At 42.0% G+C, this 22,364-nt stretch overlaps 2 protein-coding genes across 3 annotated transcripts; both read right to left on the bottom strand.

Moving 5' to 3' along the window:
* Positions 1-17: 17 nt before the first annotated feature.
* Positions 18-9,419, bottom strand: ogal (O-GlcNAcase like). 2 transcript variants are annotated; one of them, XM_084930574.1, is made up of 17 exons: positions 9,248-9,419; positions 7,407-7,458; positions 6,959-7,056; positions 6,028-6,158; positions 5,213-5,384; positions 4,999-5,097; positions 4,743-4,882; positions 4,505-4,649; positions 3,880-3,978; positions 3,539-3,795; positions 3,286-3,460; positions 2,734-2,819; positions 2,101-2,193; positions 1,927-2,015; positions 1,451-1,571; positions 1,232-1,361; positions 18-477 (listed from the first exon to the last, which is right to left on the bottom strand). In XM_084930574.1, the coding sequence occupies exons 1-17, from the start codon at positions 9,279-9,281 to the stop codon at positions 341-343; spliced, it is 2,058 nt and encodes a 685-aa protein (XP_084786700.1). In that variant the 5' UTR covers positions 9,282-9,419; the 3' UTR covers positions 18-340. The 2 variants fall into 2 exon arrangements, with proteins under 2 accessions (XP_084786700.1, XP_084786699.1); XM_084930573.1 differs by lacking the exon at positions 9,248-9,419 and adding an exon at positions 7,629-8,025.
* A 498-nt stretch (positions 9,420-9,917) lies between these two features.
* On the bottom strand, positions 9,918-19,490 carry LOC146385038 (uncharacterized). Its single transcript, XM_084930567.1, has 11 exons — positions 19,349-19,490; positions 17,151-17,255; positions 16,910-17,065; positions 14,925-16,611; positions 14,254-14,307; positions 13,385-14,165; positions 13,109-13,312; positions 12,852-12,918; positions 12,644-12,765; positions 12,401-12,552; positions 9,918-10,874 (listed from the first exon to the last, which is right to left on the bottom strand). Exons 1-11 carry the CDS (start codon positions 19,442-19,444, stop codon positions 10,774-10,776), a joined length of 3,525 nt encoding a protein of 1,174 aa, XP_084786693.1. The 5' UTR covers positions 19,445-19,490; the 3' UTR covers positions 9,918-10,773.
* Positions 19,491-22,364: the final 2,874 nt, after the last annotated feature.

Genomic DNA, 22,364 nt, shown 5'->3' with positions numbered 1-22,364 from the left:
AAACCAAAATCTTAATGTTGCATTTGCTGTGGTATTTTGTGGCATTTATTTAATTTAATTAAATCAACAAATTCATCTAAAAAATACCTATACATTTTACAGTTTCATGTCTACAAAATCAATAGTAACGCATTACACTTTTCACTATACATTAGTTAGTATTCAGGTTTAATCAGGCCTTTCAAAGACTTGGCAATGGGTGCAGGATCACACTGATTAACCGCCTAACGTGACAACATTCTGAATCAGTTTAACATGCTCCAAAGTTAGCGATTAGTCACATAGCAGATGTTTATCTCCTCACTTCAAACCTGAGGAAAGTACTCATGAGCAGTCTTTTTCACAGGCTCGTTGCCATTACAAGGATGTCTTGCGGTAGCCCGTCCATCTGTACGAGTTTGAAGGAGCCCAGTTTGGAATAAAAGTCGAGCATCCTCCGATTGCTCTGCCTCAACTCACAAAAGGCTCCTCTGGACCCTAAAAGGAAAACAACAATGGTAACTTTGGAATTTTGTAATAAAAGAAGCAGTAAAGGCTTTATGTGAAGTATTTCTCAGATGCAAATATCCTGAGACTAACTTTATAATTAGGTATATATGGGGGTGTTAAAAGGAGACCATTATGCTTTTCCTGACTTTCTTTCATACATATACTGTTAGAATGGTGGATACACACAATCTTAGAAAGCATTTCAAATCATAAGGTCAGCATGTGTAAAAGTAACCCCTGTGAGCTAACAGCGTGGGCTTCAACCTGCTCAAAACACTCAGTTTCCTACAGTTTCTCTTTATGATGTTGGTGACTGCATGCATCCCTAGTATGGTCATCAAAGCCCCACTTATCTCCTGCTTAAACTTTCTTTCTGAGTGGGGCAGCCAATCAGAAGAAAGCTGCCTTAAATTGAGGGTAGCTTTAAAGACAAGAGGAGCTAAATGTCTTATTTCATACAGGATGAACTGAAACACAGCATACGATTATTGTGAACTGTGATTCATGCAAAGCCACTCTACTGGAACCCAAGAACAAACACGTGGAGTTGGAAAAGACCATAACAGGGCCCTTAAACAGCAAAGCAGCTTATATTATAAACATCTATAGATATAGAATGATATTGCTCTAAATGGAACAGCTCCCCCATGTGGTTAATTTTCTGCCTCATAAACCTCAACATGTGCAGTTAGATGAGCTTCATCCAGAATGATCAAGTTCACAGTGTGAAATCTCGACCTACCACTGCTCCTGATGGAGGACAACAGCTGACCAATCATGCCCTTGGCTGGAGAAGGATCAGTGACCCTAGGAAGCATTTCCAGAGCAATCACTGAGGGGAACTCTTCAAACACTGAACCACTTACTGCCCTCTGGAGTTTGGAAATAGAATACAGTCAAGTGACAGCATTTATGGTTATACTGCATTCTAGAAAAATTTTCACATCTTGCTTTGAATCACCTGGATCTTGGCTGCAGCTGGTTTGGCATCAGTGAGGGCCATTGCATAACCACACAGCCCGAGGTCATCCTCCAGGATAAGACCACAGAGAGGGGAAGGAGAGATTTCACCTGCTGACAGGCTGCAATGCCCCAGGGGAAAAAAAAAAAATAAGATGAAGACGAAGATCACATTCACAGAAGAAAAAAGGTTTATCATCCCAAGTAATTTAAAGTGCGTTTTAACAATACACCCGCTGTATATAAAAGATTGCTGTAGCCATCGTGACATCACTTGTTACTATCTTGGTGTTTTGAAAATAGACGTTCAAAGTGAGGGGCGGTTTTTCCTGAGAACTCGAGGAGTGATGCATGCTTCCTGCTTGTGCAACTTGTGAATCACGTGGACTTTTAATAACGAGGACCACAGTTTCCAAATATCAACATGAGGAAAGTGGTTAGTGAGGTCACATCACTAACAGAGTAGCTGACTCTTACCTGTCGCTGATAAGTGGAGACTGAGCCATCAGAGCAGAGTTGCCTTCTCCTGCTTTCTGCATCTCCCTGAAAATCCTCTCTACCTCTGGCTAGAAAGAAAAAGAAATACTCCATAACATCACTCCTAAATTTTAATCGAGAGAAAACTAAACCACTGATGATCAGCATCTTCACCTTGTCCTCAGGGCAGTAGGGTCGTATGCAGTAAACTGCTGTCATGGGAGGATGTCTGAACAGGTCTCTGTTTCCATGTCCTGGCAGCATTCTCTGTTGGTGCGGAAGAAAACAGACACCAGAAACCCAAAGTTTAAAAATCAGGTGGATCTAGCATCACAAGGTGGTGCTTATATAGTATGCACTACAGATGGATGGTAACGTTAAACATGAAAACAATAAAATAAACGTTTGTGCACATAATCACTGTAGCCAGAAGCTCAGACATCAGATTGCTTTTGGTTTCACAGACAGTTTTTTTTTTTTTTTTAACTCTTGGACCTTGATGATGTCAAGGCACACAGCACTGGAGGCCCCACCCACCTTTATGAAGGGCAGCCAATCAAATGAAAGCTGGCTTGAAGGGAGAGGATATAAAGCAGCTTGTTTGAGACAGTAGAAGAACCAAGGAGCTGCACCAAGGCTCAGTATAAGATAAAGATGCATTATTTTGAACTGTGAATAATGCAAAGCTACTCTAGTGGAGTGCAAAAATAAAATATGGAGCACAAAATATCAGCTGGAGGCCTTGCCTTGTTACTGACTATTATCACAGCTGTGATTTTATATAACTCACTGCACTGCTTAGTTTACCTGGAATTCTCCAGACAGGCCTCCTCTGAAGCCCCAAGGTTCAGGATCATCGTTCAATAACTGGGCTGAGGGTTGGCTGTGGCCTCCTGTGGAAGGCAACACACAACAAAATATTAAAAGCTACAGTAAGCAGCTTCAGTTCACACTTTCACGCCTCATTTAACCAAAGCATAATCACTTCTTTTAAAAAGATGGAAGGATTAATCATCGAGCTGATAATCTAAATGCAGTTCCCTGCTGATTTTCATGGCTGCTGCAGTTTTTGTTTGGAAAAAAAATGCTTACAAGCTCATCTCTTATTACAGGTAACAGTGGGAGCAGAAAATCACACAAACTGAAAGAGATGCTCCAGCATTTCTTAGTCTCAGAATTCTTCAAAGAATTCAAGAAATATTTGTTTATATAGATGTAAATTTGAGTTTATTGTTGTTTATCAAGTGTTATTTTGTCCGTATTGTGATATGGATATTTACTTTGCTTCATCGTCTTCATCTATAGAGCAGTCTTTCAGTGTTGGTTTGTAATATGAGTGGAATATATTCGTTTTCTCACCTAGTGTTTTCACGTAGGCTCGAGCCAGACCGACCCCACTCTTGATGTCACAGATGTAGTTGTACAGATCGTACAGGATGCTGCGGTTCGGGGCATTTGACAGGCGGTTGAACATCTGCACCACTGCCTCACACATGTTATCGAACTGCTGGGCTCTTGAGCACCACTCTGCTGTCTGAAAAAACAGAAAACAGCTGTAGGAGGACAACATGTAGAACAATGATCTGCGTTTGTATATAAATATAAATACTACCTTGTCTGTCTCTGCAGCTGCTGCCTGACTTTGGTTTTTGAGCCAGTCCAGCTCCTGCAGCATGGCCCTGGCTGTGGTACCGTGTTCGTAGGGCAGGTAGAAGAGGTCTGACAGCAGCTTCAGGTCATCCAGGGTCAGAGGCTCAGCTGTGTACAATGGGTTCTCCCCGGGACCAGGAACGTAGGGGCTCTCACCCATGTCTGTCTGCATGGGCTCCTCTTCTGAGGACTCTTTCTTCAGGCGAGGATGACAAGGGCCTGGAAGCACAGACATACCGTGTATTAAAGTGACAACCACCCATGTCTTTTAATATCATTAAACCATATTTAATAAGACTCTACCTCCTGGTTGATCTGTGCTCATGAACTCCTCCAGCCAGTCAGTGAGGGCCAGATTCAGGGCTTTCTGTGGGCTGTAGCAAGGATCCTGCTCTTCATCACCTGGAGGTGAAGGTCAGAGAAAGTGAGACAATGTTTAAGCTCCGTGACCTCACAGACAGCATGGAGTGGATTCCAGCAAACATAACAACAACGCTGACAGCATTTCCTGTCAAAACTGGAAAAAAAATCTGCACCATAAATAGATGTTGATGTTGCTTCCACAGACAACAGTGATTCAGGTGGGGTGGGCCTTGTGAAGCAAAAAATACTATTCAAAATATTCCAAAAAGTGTATGTTTTTCTTTTTAAATATGACGTCTGACTGTCATGGCGTGGTTGTTGGTGTCAGGCAGGCAGAAGTACTGTTTGTGGAAAAAAGGAAAAGAAAAAACCTTGTTGATGCCAGAGGCCAGAGGAGAAAGGCCAGACTGTTGGCTTTGAGCACTCAGGTTGGGTTCACTATATTATGATTGCAAATTACTTCCTACAGTCGCCGAATGCACTTGAGGGTAGTCCTGTAATGTTTTACCTTCTACAAAAGACAAAAAAAAATGCATTTGTTAAATCATGACTAACAGAAACTCACCCATCTCCACATCCCTCGGTGCTCCTTCGGCAGGTGCTTTACACCATGTCGCCAGAGTGTGAACAGCCACAAAGTTTGGGTAAAACTCACAATTGGGATTTGTGAGCACTCCTTTCAGTTTTGGGATCAGATCAGTGGGTCTATCCTTTTTGAAAAAACAATAATATATAGACACCGGAGTCATACTGGTACATACACACAATCTAACACTGTTAAAATAAAGAAGAGAAAAAATAACCTTATAGGGTCCAAGGAAAAGCCTTTGGGGATCATAATCATTGGCATGAATGTTGTCCCAGATGACTGGTGCCCTCTTCAGGACTGAGGATACCTCCTCTATGGATTCAACTGAGATTTTGTGGGATACTACTTTTGGACCTAAATAAATGAAAAAGAAAAAAAAAAAAAAAAAAGTAAAAACAAATGAATAATTAACCTTGGGGAAATTCAAGATCATGGAAACAGGTTCAGGCTCCGGCTGAGTGTAATCTTACCAGTCCACAGTACGTCAATGCCAGGCAGGAGCTTCTCTCCCACCGTGTTCAGGTACGAGGACTGGGTTACACTGGGCGTACAGAAGACAGCACAGTAATCTGAAGACAAAGAGTGAATCATTAAGAAACGGTTAGAATAATGTGTATTATTTTCTACCACAACGCTCCCTGTTTAACTGGACTGTAACTGGACTGGACTGTTTTGCTGTCTGACCTGTAGGACAGAAGAGGAAGACTTTGGGCTCTCCTAAGTGCATGTACACCTCGTTAGTGATGGCCACCTGAGCGTGGGCGAAGGAGCTGAAAGCCTGCTTGTCAGCTGGACACATCTCAGTCTCGATGTCGTCAAAGAGTAAAGAGAAAGACCTGCAGCCAAACTCCTTGACCTAAGGAACAAATGTAATTTCCGTCAGTGAACAGGGTCAAGTGAAAGTTAGCATTGCTTTGCTTACAGCCAATGACATAAAAAAGGCTATTCCACCTAGAATTACACCAGCCTCTGTATAATTTTACTACCCCACTTTAAATGCATCCATTTTACTGCTAAGCGATGCGCTGTCCAAACCCTCGGAGAGCCACAAAGTGAGATCAGAATCAGAATACTTTATTAATCCCTGGGGGAAATTATTTTTTCTTACAGTGCTCCATTATAAACCAACATTAAGACAAGACAGACAATACGCTAACTAAGAATAGTACAATATATACATATATATACATACATAAGTCACTCATAAATAAATAGCTGGAAAAGAAACGTGTAGTTGTAGCAGTAACCAGTGTGTTAAGTGGATGCGTTGTACAGGGAGATGGCCACAGGCAGGAAAGATTTCCTGTGTCGTTCAGTGGTGCTTTTCGGTAATCTCAGTCTCTCACTGAACGTGCTCCTGTGACTGACCAGCATGTCATGGAGTGGGTGGGAGGTGTTATCCAACATTGTCTTTATCTTGGACAGCATCCGCCAACCAATTATAAATTATATTATATTTTTTTCTGCTGCACCCATCACCTCTGCTTCCAAAGTCCTACCTGATCTAGTTTCCTCTTCAGGGCAGCTACTTCTTTAGGGTTGGAGAAAGTAATGTCCAGACCGGGTGAGATTGCATAGACGAACTCGACGTCGTGCCGTTTCGCTGCTGATATCAGGCTCGTTAGTTGTTCTATGAAAAGAAAAAGGGACAAAGAAGAAATGCTATTTGATGATGCAGTTCATAAATCCTGTTAATGATCCCTTTACTTCCCATCAATGAACAGATTTAAAACAAAGAGTTGAAGTGACATGGTTTAACCTTAGATTTAGCTGCTTTTGTGTCTGCGGGGAAACTTTACGAGCATATACAGGTGGGTCTGAAGTCCACTGACTTGATGAGGGGTCATCAAAGACATGATAGTTTGAAAAAGGTTAAACATCAAATCGTCTTCACTGCACTTCAGACTGTAATGTTTTTGATAACATCTAGACAGTCGACCCAAAGACACTTTAAACACGTCTGAGGAGATAACAATGAGTCGTAAGGGGATGAGTTCGGAAGAGCTGACAACTGCAAAATGACCAAACTTTTACCATTTTATGTGTTTTAATTTACTTTTATTGTTTGGGGCTCAATTTATAACCAGAGTTTTGCACGACTATTGAATGAAGACTCAGATATGCACACGTAAATTGAAACAAATTGTTTCAGTTTCATTGCAGTTAACTGGACGTTGCAAATTAGTAAGTTGTTTAACATACTGAGAGTCAACATACTGAGGAGGAAATATAGTACAGATTTTTAATTTAAATGGGCATTTGTTAAGGTAGCGGACTATGCATGGAGGCACAACTGCTCTGCTAATAGATCAGGGAATTAGTCAGTGTTACTTTTAAAATTAAAGACAGGTGCAACTGAATTTCATCTGCTTCCAAGACCAGAAAGATTTTTGTGGTTTTGAATTATGAATGTGATACGGTGAGACTCACCCGCCTCCTCAGCACCGTACAAGTCTCTCCAGTACATCCTGTGTTTGTAATCATCCTTGGGGGCGTACAGGTATGTGTTCAAACCCCACTTCTGTTCCCTGCAAAACCAAAACATTATGCCAGAGGTTAGAAATTCTCAGTGCAACATTTCTAAATGTTGGTGCACATCCTGATCACAATAAAAGTTTCTAGTAATAACAGAAAATAACAACCGAAATTGCCAGTGTAAGAGAAACTGTGGCAAAAGCAATGCAAATCACTTGCATGTCATTTCATTCATGCAAATGATTCAGCGCAACTGTAGTTTTGGATATTTAAAAAAAAAAAATGAATACATGAATGTGAATACAGCTATATTACATATGTCAAAAGCAGCAGCTGCTGTTATTACTTTCAGGAAGTGTGTTCATCATTTCCAGTTCTTCGCTTGGTGCCTAAGACCACATACCTCTTAAACAGCTCTGTTCTTTGCTCCATAGTCCACGGCCGCCCATAAAAGCCTGTAACAAGCAAAGGTCGACTTACACTTCAAAACGCGTCATCTTACCAAAAGTGATCAATGCATGATTGATTAATCAGATGCATTTTAAAGCGGGCAGCTGGAAGCATTCAAGAACCTGTAATCTAGCGGAGCCGCGGTGTTTGGGCCCCTGATTCCGGGTCTGCTCACCTTCTACTACGCCGCTGATGAAGCGCCCAGTCCCGGTGACGGGCTGTCGCTTGGTACTGTCCGGTTTCGACATGTTTTCCTGTAATATTCAGTCTCTTCCTGCTTTTTGACTTTAACAATGCTCAGTCTGCTGCCCCAGCTGTGACACGGCGATACTGACAGTCATGCTTCTGCACGCCAACCTTTGAATTGATTCGCATTTATTGCACCTTATTCTCACGCTTGCGCAGTAACAGTCGGGTTAAACACCTGCAGCATTGCGCAACATCGCGCTAACGCCAATAAATGTCCAAACCTGTAAATGGTCGAAACAGAATCGCAGCTATTGTTTGGTGCGGATAACTGAAGTTCAGCTCATATTCAGACGCATGTGTCTGACTACCGGGTGGACTTAAAGGGACAGTGTGCCCACAACTTAAAGGGACAACACACCAAAAAAACAAGCAGGATGCCACAGGAGTTCAGTATCTTCTACTAACTTTTACAGTTTTAATTTCAACATAGTTTGTTAAGTTAGTTTCGAGAGGGGTTTTTTTTGCTTCGTTTTAGTTTTTATTCTTTAAAATTTTTATTTTATAGCTTAGGTTTTATTAGATTTAGTCTTCTTAATTATAGAAATATGTAACAAGCAACCTTATTAAGTACACCTGTCCAGCAGCTGCTTGTAAAGGTGGATGAATCGATCCAAGTATCAATACCAAAGCTGGTCTTGGTGCCTAACGTGACAGGATCGATATTTTGTTTCTATCTTTGAAGTTCAGCATGTAGCCCACTAAAGAGTTTTAAATAAACGGTTTTACTCTTCTTCTTTTTTCTTTTTTCTTTTTAATGAAAAACATCTAACTCAAGATATGAACAACGCCTGAAACTTTCTGTGTTGATTTTCACATCTATTTTATTTACAGCCTATAAGACATTTACAGATTGACCCAAAGTGATTTAGAAAAGGCACATTTATATTCCAGGTAAAGCGGAAAGAGTGAAAGGTGTGGTTTTTGTATTAATCAATAATTATTGAGGATAGTAAAAATCACCTACCCTTAATATGTGTTCAGAATTTGCACATTAGTGATCCCATAAATCATGACACAATGCTGGCACATTGATAAGCTGCGTTTATAGATTAAAAGTATCTGTATCGGTACCGCTATTGGTAGTACTGGCCCTGTATTTACTTGGTATCAGATTGATACCAAAATTTGTAGTATTCCACAGCAGTTTATGTAAATAGCCAATCACACTGCAGAAAATCAATGCATTTAGGCCTCTAGACACAATCAAGGCAACCCTCTGAAGTTCAGACTGAGCAACAGTTCAAACATGGCTGGTTGTGCCAGAAGTGCTGGTAATTTTCCCACACAAACACCTGGAGGGTTTAGAGGGATGCTCTCTTGGTGAAAATGCCTTGTTGAATGCAAAAGTCAGCGGAGGATGGCCAAAAATAACCATTTGTTACAACCAAGGTATGCAGAAGAGCATCTGTGAACAGACAACCTGTTGAACTTAGGTGGGCTACAGCAGCAGAAGACCACGGCAGTCAACTCAAAGAACAGGAAACCGAGGCTACAGTTTGTAGGGAAACACAAAAATGGGAAAATAGAAGACTGAGAAAATGTTACCTGATCTGATGAGTCTCAATTTCTGCTGTAACATTCAGATGGTAGCGTCAGAATTTGGTATGAAAGCAGCAAGTCTTGTATCAATGGCAGGATGGATCCATGGATCTAACGGCCTTATATCACACTCCCTTATCTTTTCTGAGGCACAAATTGCAGTTCTTCTTGGTAGTTAATTACTGAAATAAACTGTCTAGATCTTTGCATATAAATCAGCACACTCTTAGGAGATCGCCCAAAGAACTCCCACTCCCTCTCCAGAGTGTGTGGTTTTGCATCATCAGGCTAATTTTACTTTTGTCCACAAAATTGCTGGCCCTAGTTTTTTGAAGCCAGGAGAGGATTTTGTGAAGGTGGAAACTAAGTCTAATCCTAAGTACTGTGATGATGTTAAGACATTTGAACAGTCTATAACAGTAAAAACACCTTCGGGAGCTCAAAATCTCAAGTCTCCACAGATAACCGGTGCTTTCTAGTGATTGTGGGTGTAGATTTTTTTTCAATATGCCAGCAATTTAACTAGAGGTGCAGTCACTATCAGTAATCACAGGTTTGAATCAGAGGTTTTTTAAGGACTTTTTTTAAATGAGGTCACTGCATAGACCAAAAGAATCACTTGTGTGGGCCCACGGGAAATCATTAAATTATTAGAAATAAATTTCACACTTGATGACAATCACTTGAAAATTCAACAGGTTATGATTTTAATTGTCAACCAACAATTAAGGAGACCCCCCTGAAAAACATAGCAGCCAGATTAATGCACAAGATGAAACTGAGGTAATGCAGTGTGGTTACAGCCATAAACATTGTTTATTCTATGTAAAGAGCAATATATCACACCCTTTATTTCAAGCTCACCAATGGAAAGTAAAGCAGTGGAGCAAACCACTGTCTGCCACAATTATCTGGATCTGGGTCAACATCAATATGATGTCACCCAATTTTTCTTGTTTAAGTTTGGTATACGTTTGTGAAGATATAATCCTAAATGTCTAATAAACTACTAGAACAGATCCAAATGTGGACCTACTGGAAAAGTGAACCCCTTCTACATTAGTCCAAGCCCTCAAAAACGTTCATTTAAATCAGTCCAGAACAGCAAAGAAACACACAAATCAACACAATAACAAAAGCTCCTTGTCAGAGGTAAATATCTACATGAAAATATCTAATCACTCAAATTAACCCAAGTAAACAGAAAAACAATAAATTGCCTTTTTTTCATATACAAACTTTTCTCAGTGCTCTGGAATGCCATAAAAACCTTGTCTCACATCAAGTGCTACATGTCAACTTTGCACACGAGTAACTGCATGCATACAAGTGCTACATATTTGTACATATAAACTGTACACATAAAAACCTTCATGCATTTACAATATAGTTTAGCAAAACATGAAAACTCATAACAAATTTTTCCCATGCCAGTATGAGCACAGTGCTCTGAGGTTTGTGGAAAACCCCCCAAAGCAAACGCTTCCATCTTTTCTTCCAGGTTTGTGCTGCCGTTCGTCCTCTCGGCTCTGCTACGTCTTTAATCCTCTCTGAGCCTGCTTCAGCAACGAATCAAAGTCGAGGTCCTCAAACTTGGTCCTGGAAGGAGACGCTTCTGCGTCTCTGTTTGCATCTGAGAAAGAGAGGGATGTGCACATGTTCACTGCTGTGTTCAACAAGGTGAGGAGGGTGTCTGCGATGTGTATTACAATATAGTGTGAGAGCACTGTAGCAAATACAGCTTTTGCGAAGCTTCAAAATTTCAGTTTATGATAACACTGTTGCACTGTAACTCTTGACCAGCAGTGACACTGGCCCTTAATCCAAGTGCTTCATCTGTCTGCGGAGGCCGCGTGATAACCCACTCTGCCCTCCTTCCCTCTCAGCCTGTCTGTGTGGCCATTCTTTTCTATGAGCACTGGAGAGGATGTGTGCCTTATTTTCAATCAGCAACACCTGGGCCCAGAGCGCCAGTGCGCTACAAAAGTCAATAGGGATTAGTTGCTGGGTGGCTCTCCTCCCTGAAGCCTGGAATGTTTATTTTAAACCAAACAGCCCTTCTAAGAAATACCAGAGCTGCTTAAAAAGAGCAACAAGCCCGTTTACTGGACCTGTGTGGATTCAGATACAGATGCACCTTCACCTTTACGAGGTGCCTCGGGCACAAAAAGTTAGAAAATCACTCACCTAATCAATTTATAACTTACACTAGTTACACCATCATCATCATCATCATCATTATCATTCATCTTTCTAATTAAGGTTTTCAGCTGTACACAGCGGTGCTGTTGGAGTGCGCTGTTCTCACAGAAGTGAGGGGACTGTCATGATAGACTCGAATCGAACATGCTAGTCCTGCTGGGAAGTCATGAGGTGTTTTAGCAGTTGGTTTCTGTTTGTAATGAAACAGATTAAATGTGCACAATTATCATATATGACACCAATTTTAATTCCCAACCCAAAGAGATGACCCACACTGTACAGGTTGGGACACCTCTGGGGTGATATCTTTGGCTCTGCAATTAAAGAGCATAAACAACAGTTGACTGTGTTGGGTATAAACCCCCTTTTTCCTGTGCTGAACATCTCAGCCTCATGTCTGAACGAGTACTGTGGTTTCTTTCTTCTTTTTTTTTAAATGCCTAAGAGCAACTTTCAATTTTAATCTGTTGGATTTAGTCACAATGTCACATCTCTACAACTTCAATTATTTTTTTTGGTTGTCTGGCTACATTTAATATGATTTCATTCAACTTCTTTTTTTCCTTTATTCTGGTAGAATAAACCAAGCGTGTTTCAGCCTGTCCATTCTCACACAGCTATTATAAGGCCGGGCTTTTATTCCCTTGCGGACGCCACAGATGAGTAGTTGTTCTTATTATATTTGTAGACCTTAGCTTGAAGCCTGCATGTGCTGCTGGTGCTCTTATACTGTGCAGAATACACAGTATACTGTCTGTACAGTCATAACAAATATAACAAATATACAGGATACAGCGTGTGTAGGTTCACCTGCTGTTTCATAACACAGTGGTTTTTAGGGCAATTTTTTTAGTCTTTTCCAGTGAATTTTTTTATTTTTTTTTTATCGGTTTGTCCGGTAACTCTCTCCTTTCACTGTAGTGTAGTGTTTGTCTTGGCTGTTGGTGTTAGACCTACCGAGATCTGTGTAGTTTGTATTACAAAACTGCCTTCTTCCACCAAAGCAGATGTCAAAGGGCAGCTCATCAGGTTGCCGTAGTTTCCCACCATTATCGATGGCTGCGAAAGCATCTTCCATGTTGTAGAAAGTAACGAAGGCATAGTGGTCACTGTGGGAACCAACGATGTTGAGTTTAATGGTGACCCATTTCACTGTAAAGCCAATAAAAAACGTGTTAAACTGTAATGGTGCATGCTCACCCCCTATCTCTGAAGTGAAGTGACACACACTCCACCTCTCCAAACTGAGAGAAGCGTTCTCTCAGTTCATCGTGAGTCATGGACCTGCGGATGCGGCCGACGTACACCACCCGGCGCTCGTCCTGTGTGAAAGAATTAAATGCGATATAGTTACTGCCCACTGGAAAAGTAAAAAAAAATATCAGTACATCAGATGAGTTTTACTCACTATGGCTTTCAGTTTCTGAATCCTTATCTCGTGCTCTCTCCTGAGCTTCCTGGACTCTCTGCTGCTGCTGCATGGACGAAGAAAATGGAGAGTGAGATTTTGCTCCCACTGAATGTGTCAGTTATCACATAAAATCAGGGGCAATGAGAAGTCAGTGCGATTGTTCCTTATGTCAAAAGTTCGCACTAGTTCTCTTTGGATGTTAGCAACAACTGCACTGTATCTGAACTGGATGGTTACAGCTCATCATCACTGACCTGCAAAAGTCTCTCCACCGCTTACGGCATATTTGTGGAGATGGCGACCGGGACCGGGATGTGGACCGGGACCAAGATCTGGACCGTGATCTGCTGTATCTTGGTGTGCAGCACCCTGACCTGTACCGCCGAGGAGGGGATCGGGACACGGAGCAAGAGGGGGACGATGAACACGAGCTGCTCTCTGAACGCTTGCGATGGAGCCTGCAAGATCGACATATTGTAGCCACAAAAGGCAAAAGCTCAGGCTGAACGTGAATGATAGAAGATGAGTACCTTAATCTTTTTGGAGAGCGAGATGCAGAGCTGGATGAGGAAGAAGAAGAGGAGGACCGGGAGCTGGAGCTTGAGTCGGACCGTGGTGATCTTCTCCTGTATCTCCTCTTCTCTCTGCCTCTGACAGGAGGGCTGGGTGGAGGTGTTGGGAAGGTGCATGGAGCGGTCTTGTCTTCACTCCTCCCACGATCTTCTTTGGCAGCACAGTCTGCAAACTGCAGAGCTCTGTCTATGGTCTCTGATCTGGCCTTGGGCTGATTGAACTGATGCTGCAGCACAGACTGTGTTTTAACAGTTGTAATCTGGTTCTTCTCTTCACCTGCAGCTTGCGAGCCCTGGGTCATCACATGGTGCTCATTTGTGGTTTGAGAAGCATCCTTGAGTAAAGGGGGCTTAGCTCTGCTACGCTGAGAAGCATTTACAGGAGAATGATCTACAGAGCCGCAGTAATCGTGATCGGCAGATACGTACACAAACATGTGAGGAGAAGCAAGAGCTGCAGCTGACTCTGACTGAGTTGTGTGAGTCTTCCTGGACGGCAGAGGACGGGGGTCAATTATCTGAATAGCCTTAGATGGAGGATTTTTCCGTCTTGCAGGCTGCTTAGTGCTCAGAATGATTTCAGTGCTGAGGGGCTCAGGGATATCCACAGCCTCCAACACTTGGAGTTTCTGAGTTTCTGCAGTGCTTAAAGATTCAAGTGGTCCCACAGAGGACATCGCCGTTAATGAAGCAGCACGAACAAGCGCGGGCTCGTTCTCACAAACTCTCTCTTCTTTAGCTGGAGGAGGAAAAATAAAAAGAGGTTATTTATCACAGGATGCGAGCCTCCATTAGTACACTGCTGCTAGTAATCTGACAAAATTCACCTTGTGTTTCCTCAAACTGCTCCAACAAGCTGGTCAGATCAGTTGCTTCAATTCCTGATGAAGGAAAGAACAAACGTGAAGAGACCGCTTTGGAAGACGCTCGCCTTTAGTTCTCTCTCACTCCTATCATCATCACATTTAACTCAAAATAATAACAACACCATGTAAGCTCAAAATCCTTGGGCTTTCTTATTAATATGTTCTATGAGAAAACAGTAAAAATGAAGACTGAATCTTCTAGTATGCAGAGTTTATCACAAGTCTACCATCTTCTTATCTTTTTTGGACAGCCTTTAACTTTGCATGCGTCTCCTGTCTGCACACCTGTCTCCATGTCATCGTCCCACACAAGTTTTACCAGTATTTCCTGGTAGTTCGCAACATGTTCCTTTCCTGCTTTCGTTGTGGAAAGCAAACAGCTTATAAGTGCTCTACTGCCGCACTGTGGTGATTGCAACATGGCATATACTAGCAAAAAAGGAGGAAGTATGCTTCCTGGCACAAAACATAAAAAATAGCTGTTGTTTTAAATCAGGCATATTTTGCCTTTGAAAATGTTTTCCCCAGATTCCAGTCTTTAAGTCGAGCTTTCTGGCTGCTTCTACATTTATTTCACAGTCAATCAACTTCTGTATATTTCCTAAAATGTGAAACTACTCCTTTGTGTTTACCTGAGTCAGCTGTTGCTCCCTGCACTCTGCACCTGGATTGAGGAGGTGGTGGTGGTTCCTCAGGAGGACTCATACTGTGGGTTAGGACCTCGGTTACTGCTCCAGAATCTATGCGAGTAAGGGGCTGACTGAAATGTGGGCTGACAGAGGAACATTTTACTGGTCTCTGTGCGTCAGGACTTGGTGCCTGTGGAGTTTCTGGTAAGTGCTGGGGTCCTTTGGGTGGGCTCAGACTGCATTTTTGAATGTGTGATTTTATGCTTTGTGAGTTTTCTTGTTCCTGAGAGATATAGGAATCATCTGCTATTTCACTAATTGCTGTCTTCGTATCCTGAAGCGGTGCAATGCTCTCTTGGCTATAATCTTTGATTAGAGGTGACACCTGGGGATTTAGCTCTGAGGAACATGTCTGTCTCTGAAGAGGTGCAGCTGAGGATTCAGTCTGGAGTTCTTGAGGCTGTCTGTTGCTCTGCAGGCTTGAATCCCTGGATAGAAACTCCACTTTAGGTGCTGATGAAGAGTTGGAAGTGGATGGTGATGCTGCCTGAAGAACTGGCAGGGAAAGGAGGACAGGATTTGGGGGGTCACTACTAAGTATTGTTGGCTTCTTCAGTGGACTTTTCTGGCTTTCATGAAGAATGTCTGGCAGTGGACTGGCAGGCGAGAGGACTTTGGATTCAGTCCTTTGGTGATTTAGTCTGCTGTGATTTACATAAGTGGAAGATTTGGCTTCTGAGGAGTGAAGCTTGCGTGGAGAAGAGGCAAGATGGGATGACTTGAAATCAGGTTTACGGGGGTCTGGGTAGTGATGCGGCATCTTAGGTTTGCAGCCGTTTTGTTTTTGCAAACAGAGGATGGGGGTCAGCTCCTTAGGGGGCTCAGGAACAGAGGGCCACTTGGTAGTGTAGTTCCCCTGTTTCTCTACCAGGGGGTGTCTCTTCTGGCGCAGCTGTCTGTACTGTTGGAGGCTGAGTGATCTGGCCTTTGTCTGAGCTTTAGGCTGCTGGTCCTCAGTTTTGTTATAATTCACCTCCGAGGACGTTGCTGAGGCTTCAATTGCTGGATTTTCAAGTGTGTTTGTGCTGTTCAGTGGAAGTGACTCACTTTCACTAGTATGGCAATTTGTGGGATTGCTCTCATTTAATCCATTTTCCGATTCACCCAATGAAGCCACTCGAACGGGGCCAAAGCTCACTCTTTTCTTCCCTTTGGATGGGGGTGATCTGGAGTTTCCATTCAACAGCACGCTCTTCAGGACTTGCCCGCTATCTCTTCTTTCATCTACCTCATCTCGTATCTCGGTCTCTCTTACAGGCGCCTCGTCATCAGATACTACATTTATCTCTTCATCACTGTCTCCAGTTGGTCTTTCGTACTTCCACACCTCTTCCTGGGAGAATATGGTGGGATGTGTCCTCAGTTGATCCCCTTCCTCCACACGAAGCTTCAGACAGTAGGGATGCATGAGCTTCACCAGGCTGACGAGAGAAGTCGAGGTAAAAACCTCAACTTCAGCATCTGCCTTTTTATTTTTGGGATGAAACATCTGGCCTTGTAGCTTAAACATCTGTGACAGACCGCTTTTCTCTAGTTTGCCCTCCTTGCCTTTCTCCCCATCACTCTGAGTTGTGGATGCTGTAGTTGGTGTTTTAGATCTTGGTCTAAGTCTCTGAGCAAACGATGATCCCTATTAAAAATGAGAGAGAGGGGTCTCAAGATCTCATACTGCAACTGCTGCGAGTAACATGTCACTAAACATATGTTACCATGGTGATCTAAAAGAGCTGAAGTTGTGACACAGAAAAATCTTTATTTTATTTACAGACACCTCACTAACACGCTAATCCTGCTTTGTAAATTTCCACATTAGCTGATCATCATTAGTTTCATGATGAAACAGTCGAAACGCTTCTCCTACTTCTTCTCTGATTACTAGAACGGACTGTGGACAATACAAGTAATTCTTTATTCTAGTTTCTACTCACCACGGTGTTGTCCCTGTACTCTGCCTGGCTGAGGAACTTGGTGTCTGGCAGGGTGTCGAAAGGAGACAGAGTCCTGCCGTCATCCTCCACACAATCCAGCATCTCAGTCAGGGCGGACAGCAGGCGCTCGCTTTCTTCCTCAGCTCTGCTCTTGCACTGAAGCGAGAACGCCAAATCAAAATACATACACAGCCAGTGTGACTGAGTGAAATCATTTAGATTAATCTGCTTTGACTCTGACCTCCGATGCAACAGTGGAGTCTTCCAAGATGGCCAGGATGGAGTGATCCACACAGGACTGTGTGTCCATGTCCACGCCTTCCACACCTGCCCTGCTCAGGACTGGCTGTAAACACAGGCATGACACTTCAATGTCCATGTTATACTGATTTGCATGCACACACATTAGTATATTTACACCTCCTGCTTAATAAAAAACAAAAACCCCAAAACACTCATTTCCCTGGGTGTGACCAAAAGATCAGGAAGCATGACTCTAACTCCAGAGCAAAAACAGGAAGTCCCAGTTCTGACAAAAGTTCAAAAAACTGTGATCAGATCTGATACTTGACTCATGTTTAAAAAGCGAGTACTTGTCTATCACACATAAACCCATACTGACTTATGTATCGTCCTAAATGAAATGCTGTTCTTACAGAACATGATAGTTTGATTGCTTACTGCACTCAGCACTATCTGTAGCATTAGAGCAGCTGAATGGTGGTGCAGCTAAGTTGTTTATTAGTTTGTGGAATACAGCGGATGTGACTAAAATATTAAGATTGTCCATAATGTTGTCCATTTCAGGGTTTAACATAACCAACATCTCAATGACTGTGGGCCAGTGAAAAAAAGTGCATCACATGGACAATAGTAATGGACCACATCTCTTAATCTTCAGGTGTGTTCAGTCCTTCTGCCAAAGGTGCATAAAATCAAGTATCTAGTGAAACATTTACAAACATTCATGAAGAACAGTTTGCTGTAAAGAGCTTAATGAATTTGAGTGAGCTGCTGTAATAGGATGCAAACCTTTAACAACTCAGTATGTGACATTTCTTCTCTCCTAGATTTTCCACAATCAACTGTAAATGGCATTACTGCAGAGTACACGCATTTAGGAACTTAGCTCAGCCACGTAGTGTCAGACCACGTAAAGTTACAGAGCGGGTCGCTGAGGTGCACAGGGCACAAAAGTCTCACGTGCTCTGCTGACTCAGTAACTCCACAGCACCAAACCTCCTCTGGCATTAACATCAGCACCAAAACGGTCCAACAGCAGCTTCATGGTTTTGGTTTTTATGCCAGAGCACTTACTGTAAGTTTAATTTGTAGGTGTACCAGTACTTTTGTCCATATAGCGTACTTTCATGAGTGTTTTTCTTACATCATTATTCACAAAATACTTTTTTTAAAATTGCGTCTTTGGATAGTTTAAACATAAATGAAGCCATCCTTAACCACTCCCACCCACCACCTCATTATTATACAACGAATAACTCAATCAAGAAGCTGGTGAAAGGAAAGGTGCCTGTGTTACGTTGGATACTGGGTCTAATAATTTGACCTAAGAAACCCTATAAAATACTATTTATTTTTTAAAGATTTAAATCTGTGACAGCACACTTATAACTCACTGGGAAGCAGGACTGCGCATCTTTGTTTTAATAGTATTTCATGTTATTAACAAACTTTGCCTATTTTTTGTGGCCGCTGTTTAAAAGACCCCTGCAACTATTTTAGGCTCTAAATGTGATTATGTGGCTCATGCTATTAAATCAAGAACTGTGTGGGGGGTTTAATCCATATACTATAACTAAACACAAAGAGGAGCAGACACTGAGTCAGACAGCAAAGGATTTCTCTTAAAGGAAAGAACAGGAAAGTGATGAACAAGTTGTGACAAACAACAAGAAGTTGTGATGAATGAGTAGGAGGTGAAGCAGCTCTCATTTCCTGCACTCCTCTAACCAAGCATTTGCTTGACAGGACAGCGGTTCATTTCTGTGCCTGGAAATATGTTAAAATTAGGCTTCCGGCAGTCAAGCAAGGACAGCAGCTGGGGGATAGTTGAGGGAAATAAAGCAGCGTGGGTCGTACGGAGGGCGCTGCCTTATCTGAACATCTTGTACCTTCGCGGGAACTCACCGGCTTCCCTCCGTTTAAACGTCTAAACTAATAAACATCAAACTAGACACGAACAGCCTCATTAACTAGCTTGTCATTTAGCATTTCCCGCATCCAAACCGTCCAAATGACAGGCGGATCGATCCGCTCCCTGATCACTACCTGAGTAGTACTACGAGCTCGTTTCAGCCACGTGTCGTTATTCGCGCATGTGGCCTCGAGCGCAGGGGAAACACGCCCGACTAATGCACCGAAACCCGCCACCATGCGGTCTATTTTATGACCGATGAGCTAAAGTGAGGAAACCGGTACCTCGTTGGGGGTGTTGCTGGCCATAAAGTCACTGTTGCCGGCATTTACTTCCCCGTCTTTCCCCCTCCACCGCGCCGCCATCTTGCCTCTCCACATGGTCCGCTGGCAGGCCGGAGGGAGACACGTGGTCACCGGTTGGAAGCGCGCGAAAAGCACTGATCTGAGATCGGATTTAACTCCGTTAATCAGAGCGAGGACGCGAGTAGAAATCAGATCCCAGGTCAGCTGTCTTCTCGTCACGTTTCTCATTGATTATTAATTAGTTTTAGCTTAAAAAATAGTTTTAGTGACCCACAAAGCGAGACGAATTAGGGACAAATAAAAGAAGCGGGTTTTGAAAATGAAAGGTAAAATAAAAGGCAGCTTATTAAAGGAATCGTTTTTCTTTTCTTTTTACAGGATCGTATTCAGAAGCACTTAAATGTTTCTGGACTGCTTTCATGCCACCCAATTATAATCAATTCAACCAAATAAGTAAAAAAGAACTTATTAAAAGTTGATTCTTGTTACAGGTTTAAAATTTTCATTCATTAGTTATTGCTCAAAGAGACACCTTGTGGCGGAAGAGTCTCGTTACAGATGTTATGTACAAATATAGATATAAGCGATAGAAAATGTGAACTCTCTATAAAAAAAACAAGTTATAAAACCAATACACTCAAAGTGAAATGTTAAATTAAAATTAATTATTCTAATATGAATATAAGTGAAAATGGTCCAGGTAGGAGTGATTTCCTGTTCCAATAATAAAATATACCTGATCCACATCAGTATCTATCTAGTGAAATATCTAGCAAAGTGAAAACACTATTCAGGATTTCTGGCTCTTTAACTGATACCTTTCTTCTTCTTAATTTGTTCCCTAGGTTTTGCATTAAGATTTCATGAGGTACCCTACCACTGCTGTAAGAAGACCCACCCTCACAGCCTCCATAGTCTGGCCTCGCTGCTCTTCTTGCTCCCTGCTGGCTCTGGAGAAAAGATCTCACTTTGTGCAGAGAAGGACACATGCCACACAAATATGTATAATTTATAAAGTAGCATTTTAGCAAAATAAAGGCAGAAAGAGTCAGATACAGCTCAGGCTGCCTGACATTTGTTTGAATCTGTTTTATGGCATGAAGCTTTGATGGAGAGAGCACTAATGGTGTAAGTGGGAGTTATCTTCTAGTGCTTTATTATCGCTGGTGTTATAATTGCTGAGAGTGTGGTAAAAATATCAGTGCAAATGTTCGGCATCAGCGGCTTCATAAAATGTTAGATACCATAATAAGCTACATTAAAACTCAGTCCTTGAAATGGTGACTGTAACCTCCTGGTTTCTGCCCCATCTACAAAACAGACTAACTGATTGTGCGCATGTTCAGACATCACAATATTTGCTTTGCCAGTACTTTTCCGTTAGAGATTAACAACGGTTTTACTAACTTGTTTAACTTGAAATGGGACCTTTGTAAGCTCCAGTTTTTCCAGTTTAGTCTTCACGTGGACTCGAGGCCACAGAAAGCTTTAAATGAGTTTGATTGATTGTATTTCTTGCTTGTTACTCATACAGTTCGGTGTGATTGGTGCTTTGTTTCGTTTCTTTCCTCTTCATCTTGTGCAGCTCCACATCATGTTAAGTCATATATGAGAAATTGTTATTATACGTCTGAGTAATAAATACAACTGCTCAAATCAGTATTTTCAGCTGTGGTTGATTACATTTGCATATTCAGTACATCAACTATGTGCTTTCCTCTTGTTTCCTTTTCTATTTACTGTTACACTTTGTTTCTATTTGATTATGAAGTTGAGCCAATCATCGCTTAATCATTTCTGCAGGAGCTGAAGAGTTTGCTTGGTTTTGATCTACCAACAGATTGTTGTCTGTTTGTTGCCTCTGTCTGCACCATAACCAGATGAGGGTGGCCATCAGTAGTTATAATGTCTCCCCATTTGAAATGCTTAAGTAAAGAAGATTAAGTTTGTGTGAGTCTTCACCTGCATGTGATGGCAAATACACGAAGCTTCAGACTCTGATCAGGTGTGGCTATATTATATTATATTTTTAGTTTATTAAGGAACTCCCTGATCTGTCTGACTCTGCCAGCCACTTGCCTCATTGCATGTGAATAAGCTGGGAAGAGGAAATGAAATAAAGAGACCTGGACTCTTATTACCTAATAAATATTAAGCTTTAAAAATAGAGATCTTTATTCACTTTTTTATTCACTTTATTCACCTGGTTAGCACTAAGTGCAGGATTTAACACAAAGGTCTTTTGTAAATGTAAATGTTAGATCTCCACCAGGTGAGAAGAAGCTAACCGCCCACCCACCCAAGTGCTGAACTAACTCATAAAACCTATGCGACGAAGCACGCTATGAGCTTTTCATAACTGACTGGATATTTTACTTAAAGGAGACCAGTGGTTTTAAGATAAACTGCCTAATTATTCGTTTCTGTACAAGCCAGAGGAGAGATATGCAGCTGAAGGTCAAAGTTGTTGTGCACACATCAGATCCTTTCTTAAAAATTGTGCACAAGTTGTCATGCTGTATTTCCTTGAGAGTGTGGTGCTAATTCTTCTAACATATTATCCCAATAGAGCACCTCTCTCCCAGACTGCAGGCTTGCTTGTGTTTTCCAGAATTTCCAAAAATAGAGTGGGAGGCAGGTTTCAGCTATCAGACTCCTGTTCGTGGAACTGGCTCCCAGTTTGGCTGCAGGAAACAGACACCCTGACTACTTTCAAAATGGGGCTTCAGCTGTCTTTTTCTTTTAATAAAGCTTATATTTAGGGCTCAATCTGGTGACTGTAAACCATTTTTAACTATGCTGCTATAGACTCAGACTGCTGGAAGATTTCCCATAATGTACTGAGAAGTTCTTTTCACTCCCCAATGTGTTTATTGTTTGTGGTCTCTCTGTGCTCTTGTTTTTTCTCACCTCTTATTCTTGTCAATCAACAACAACAACCACAAGTTGCATGTAGATGCTCCTCCCTGAGCTTGGTTCTGCTGGAGGTCTGTTC

This window comes from Perissodus microlepis, chromosome 6 (assembly GCF_051167445.1).
Source record: "Perissodus microlepis isolate ML-2025 ecotype Zambia chromosome 6, ASM5116744v1, whole genome shotgun sequence".
NCBI classification, from domain to species: Eukaryota; Metazoa; Chordata; class Actinopteri; order Cichliformes; family Cichlidae; genus Perissodus; species Perissodus microlepis.
Note: the sequence above shows the minus strand (reverse complement) of the source record. Positions and strands in the feature narration are given on the sequence as shown.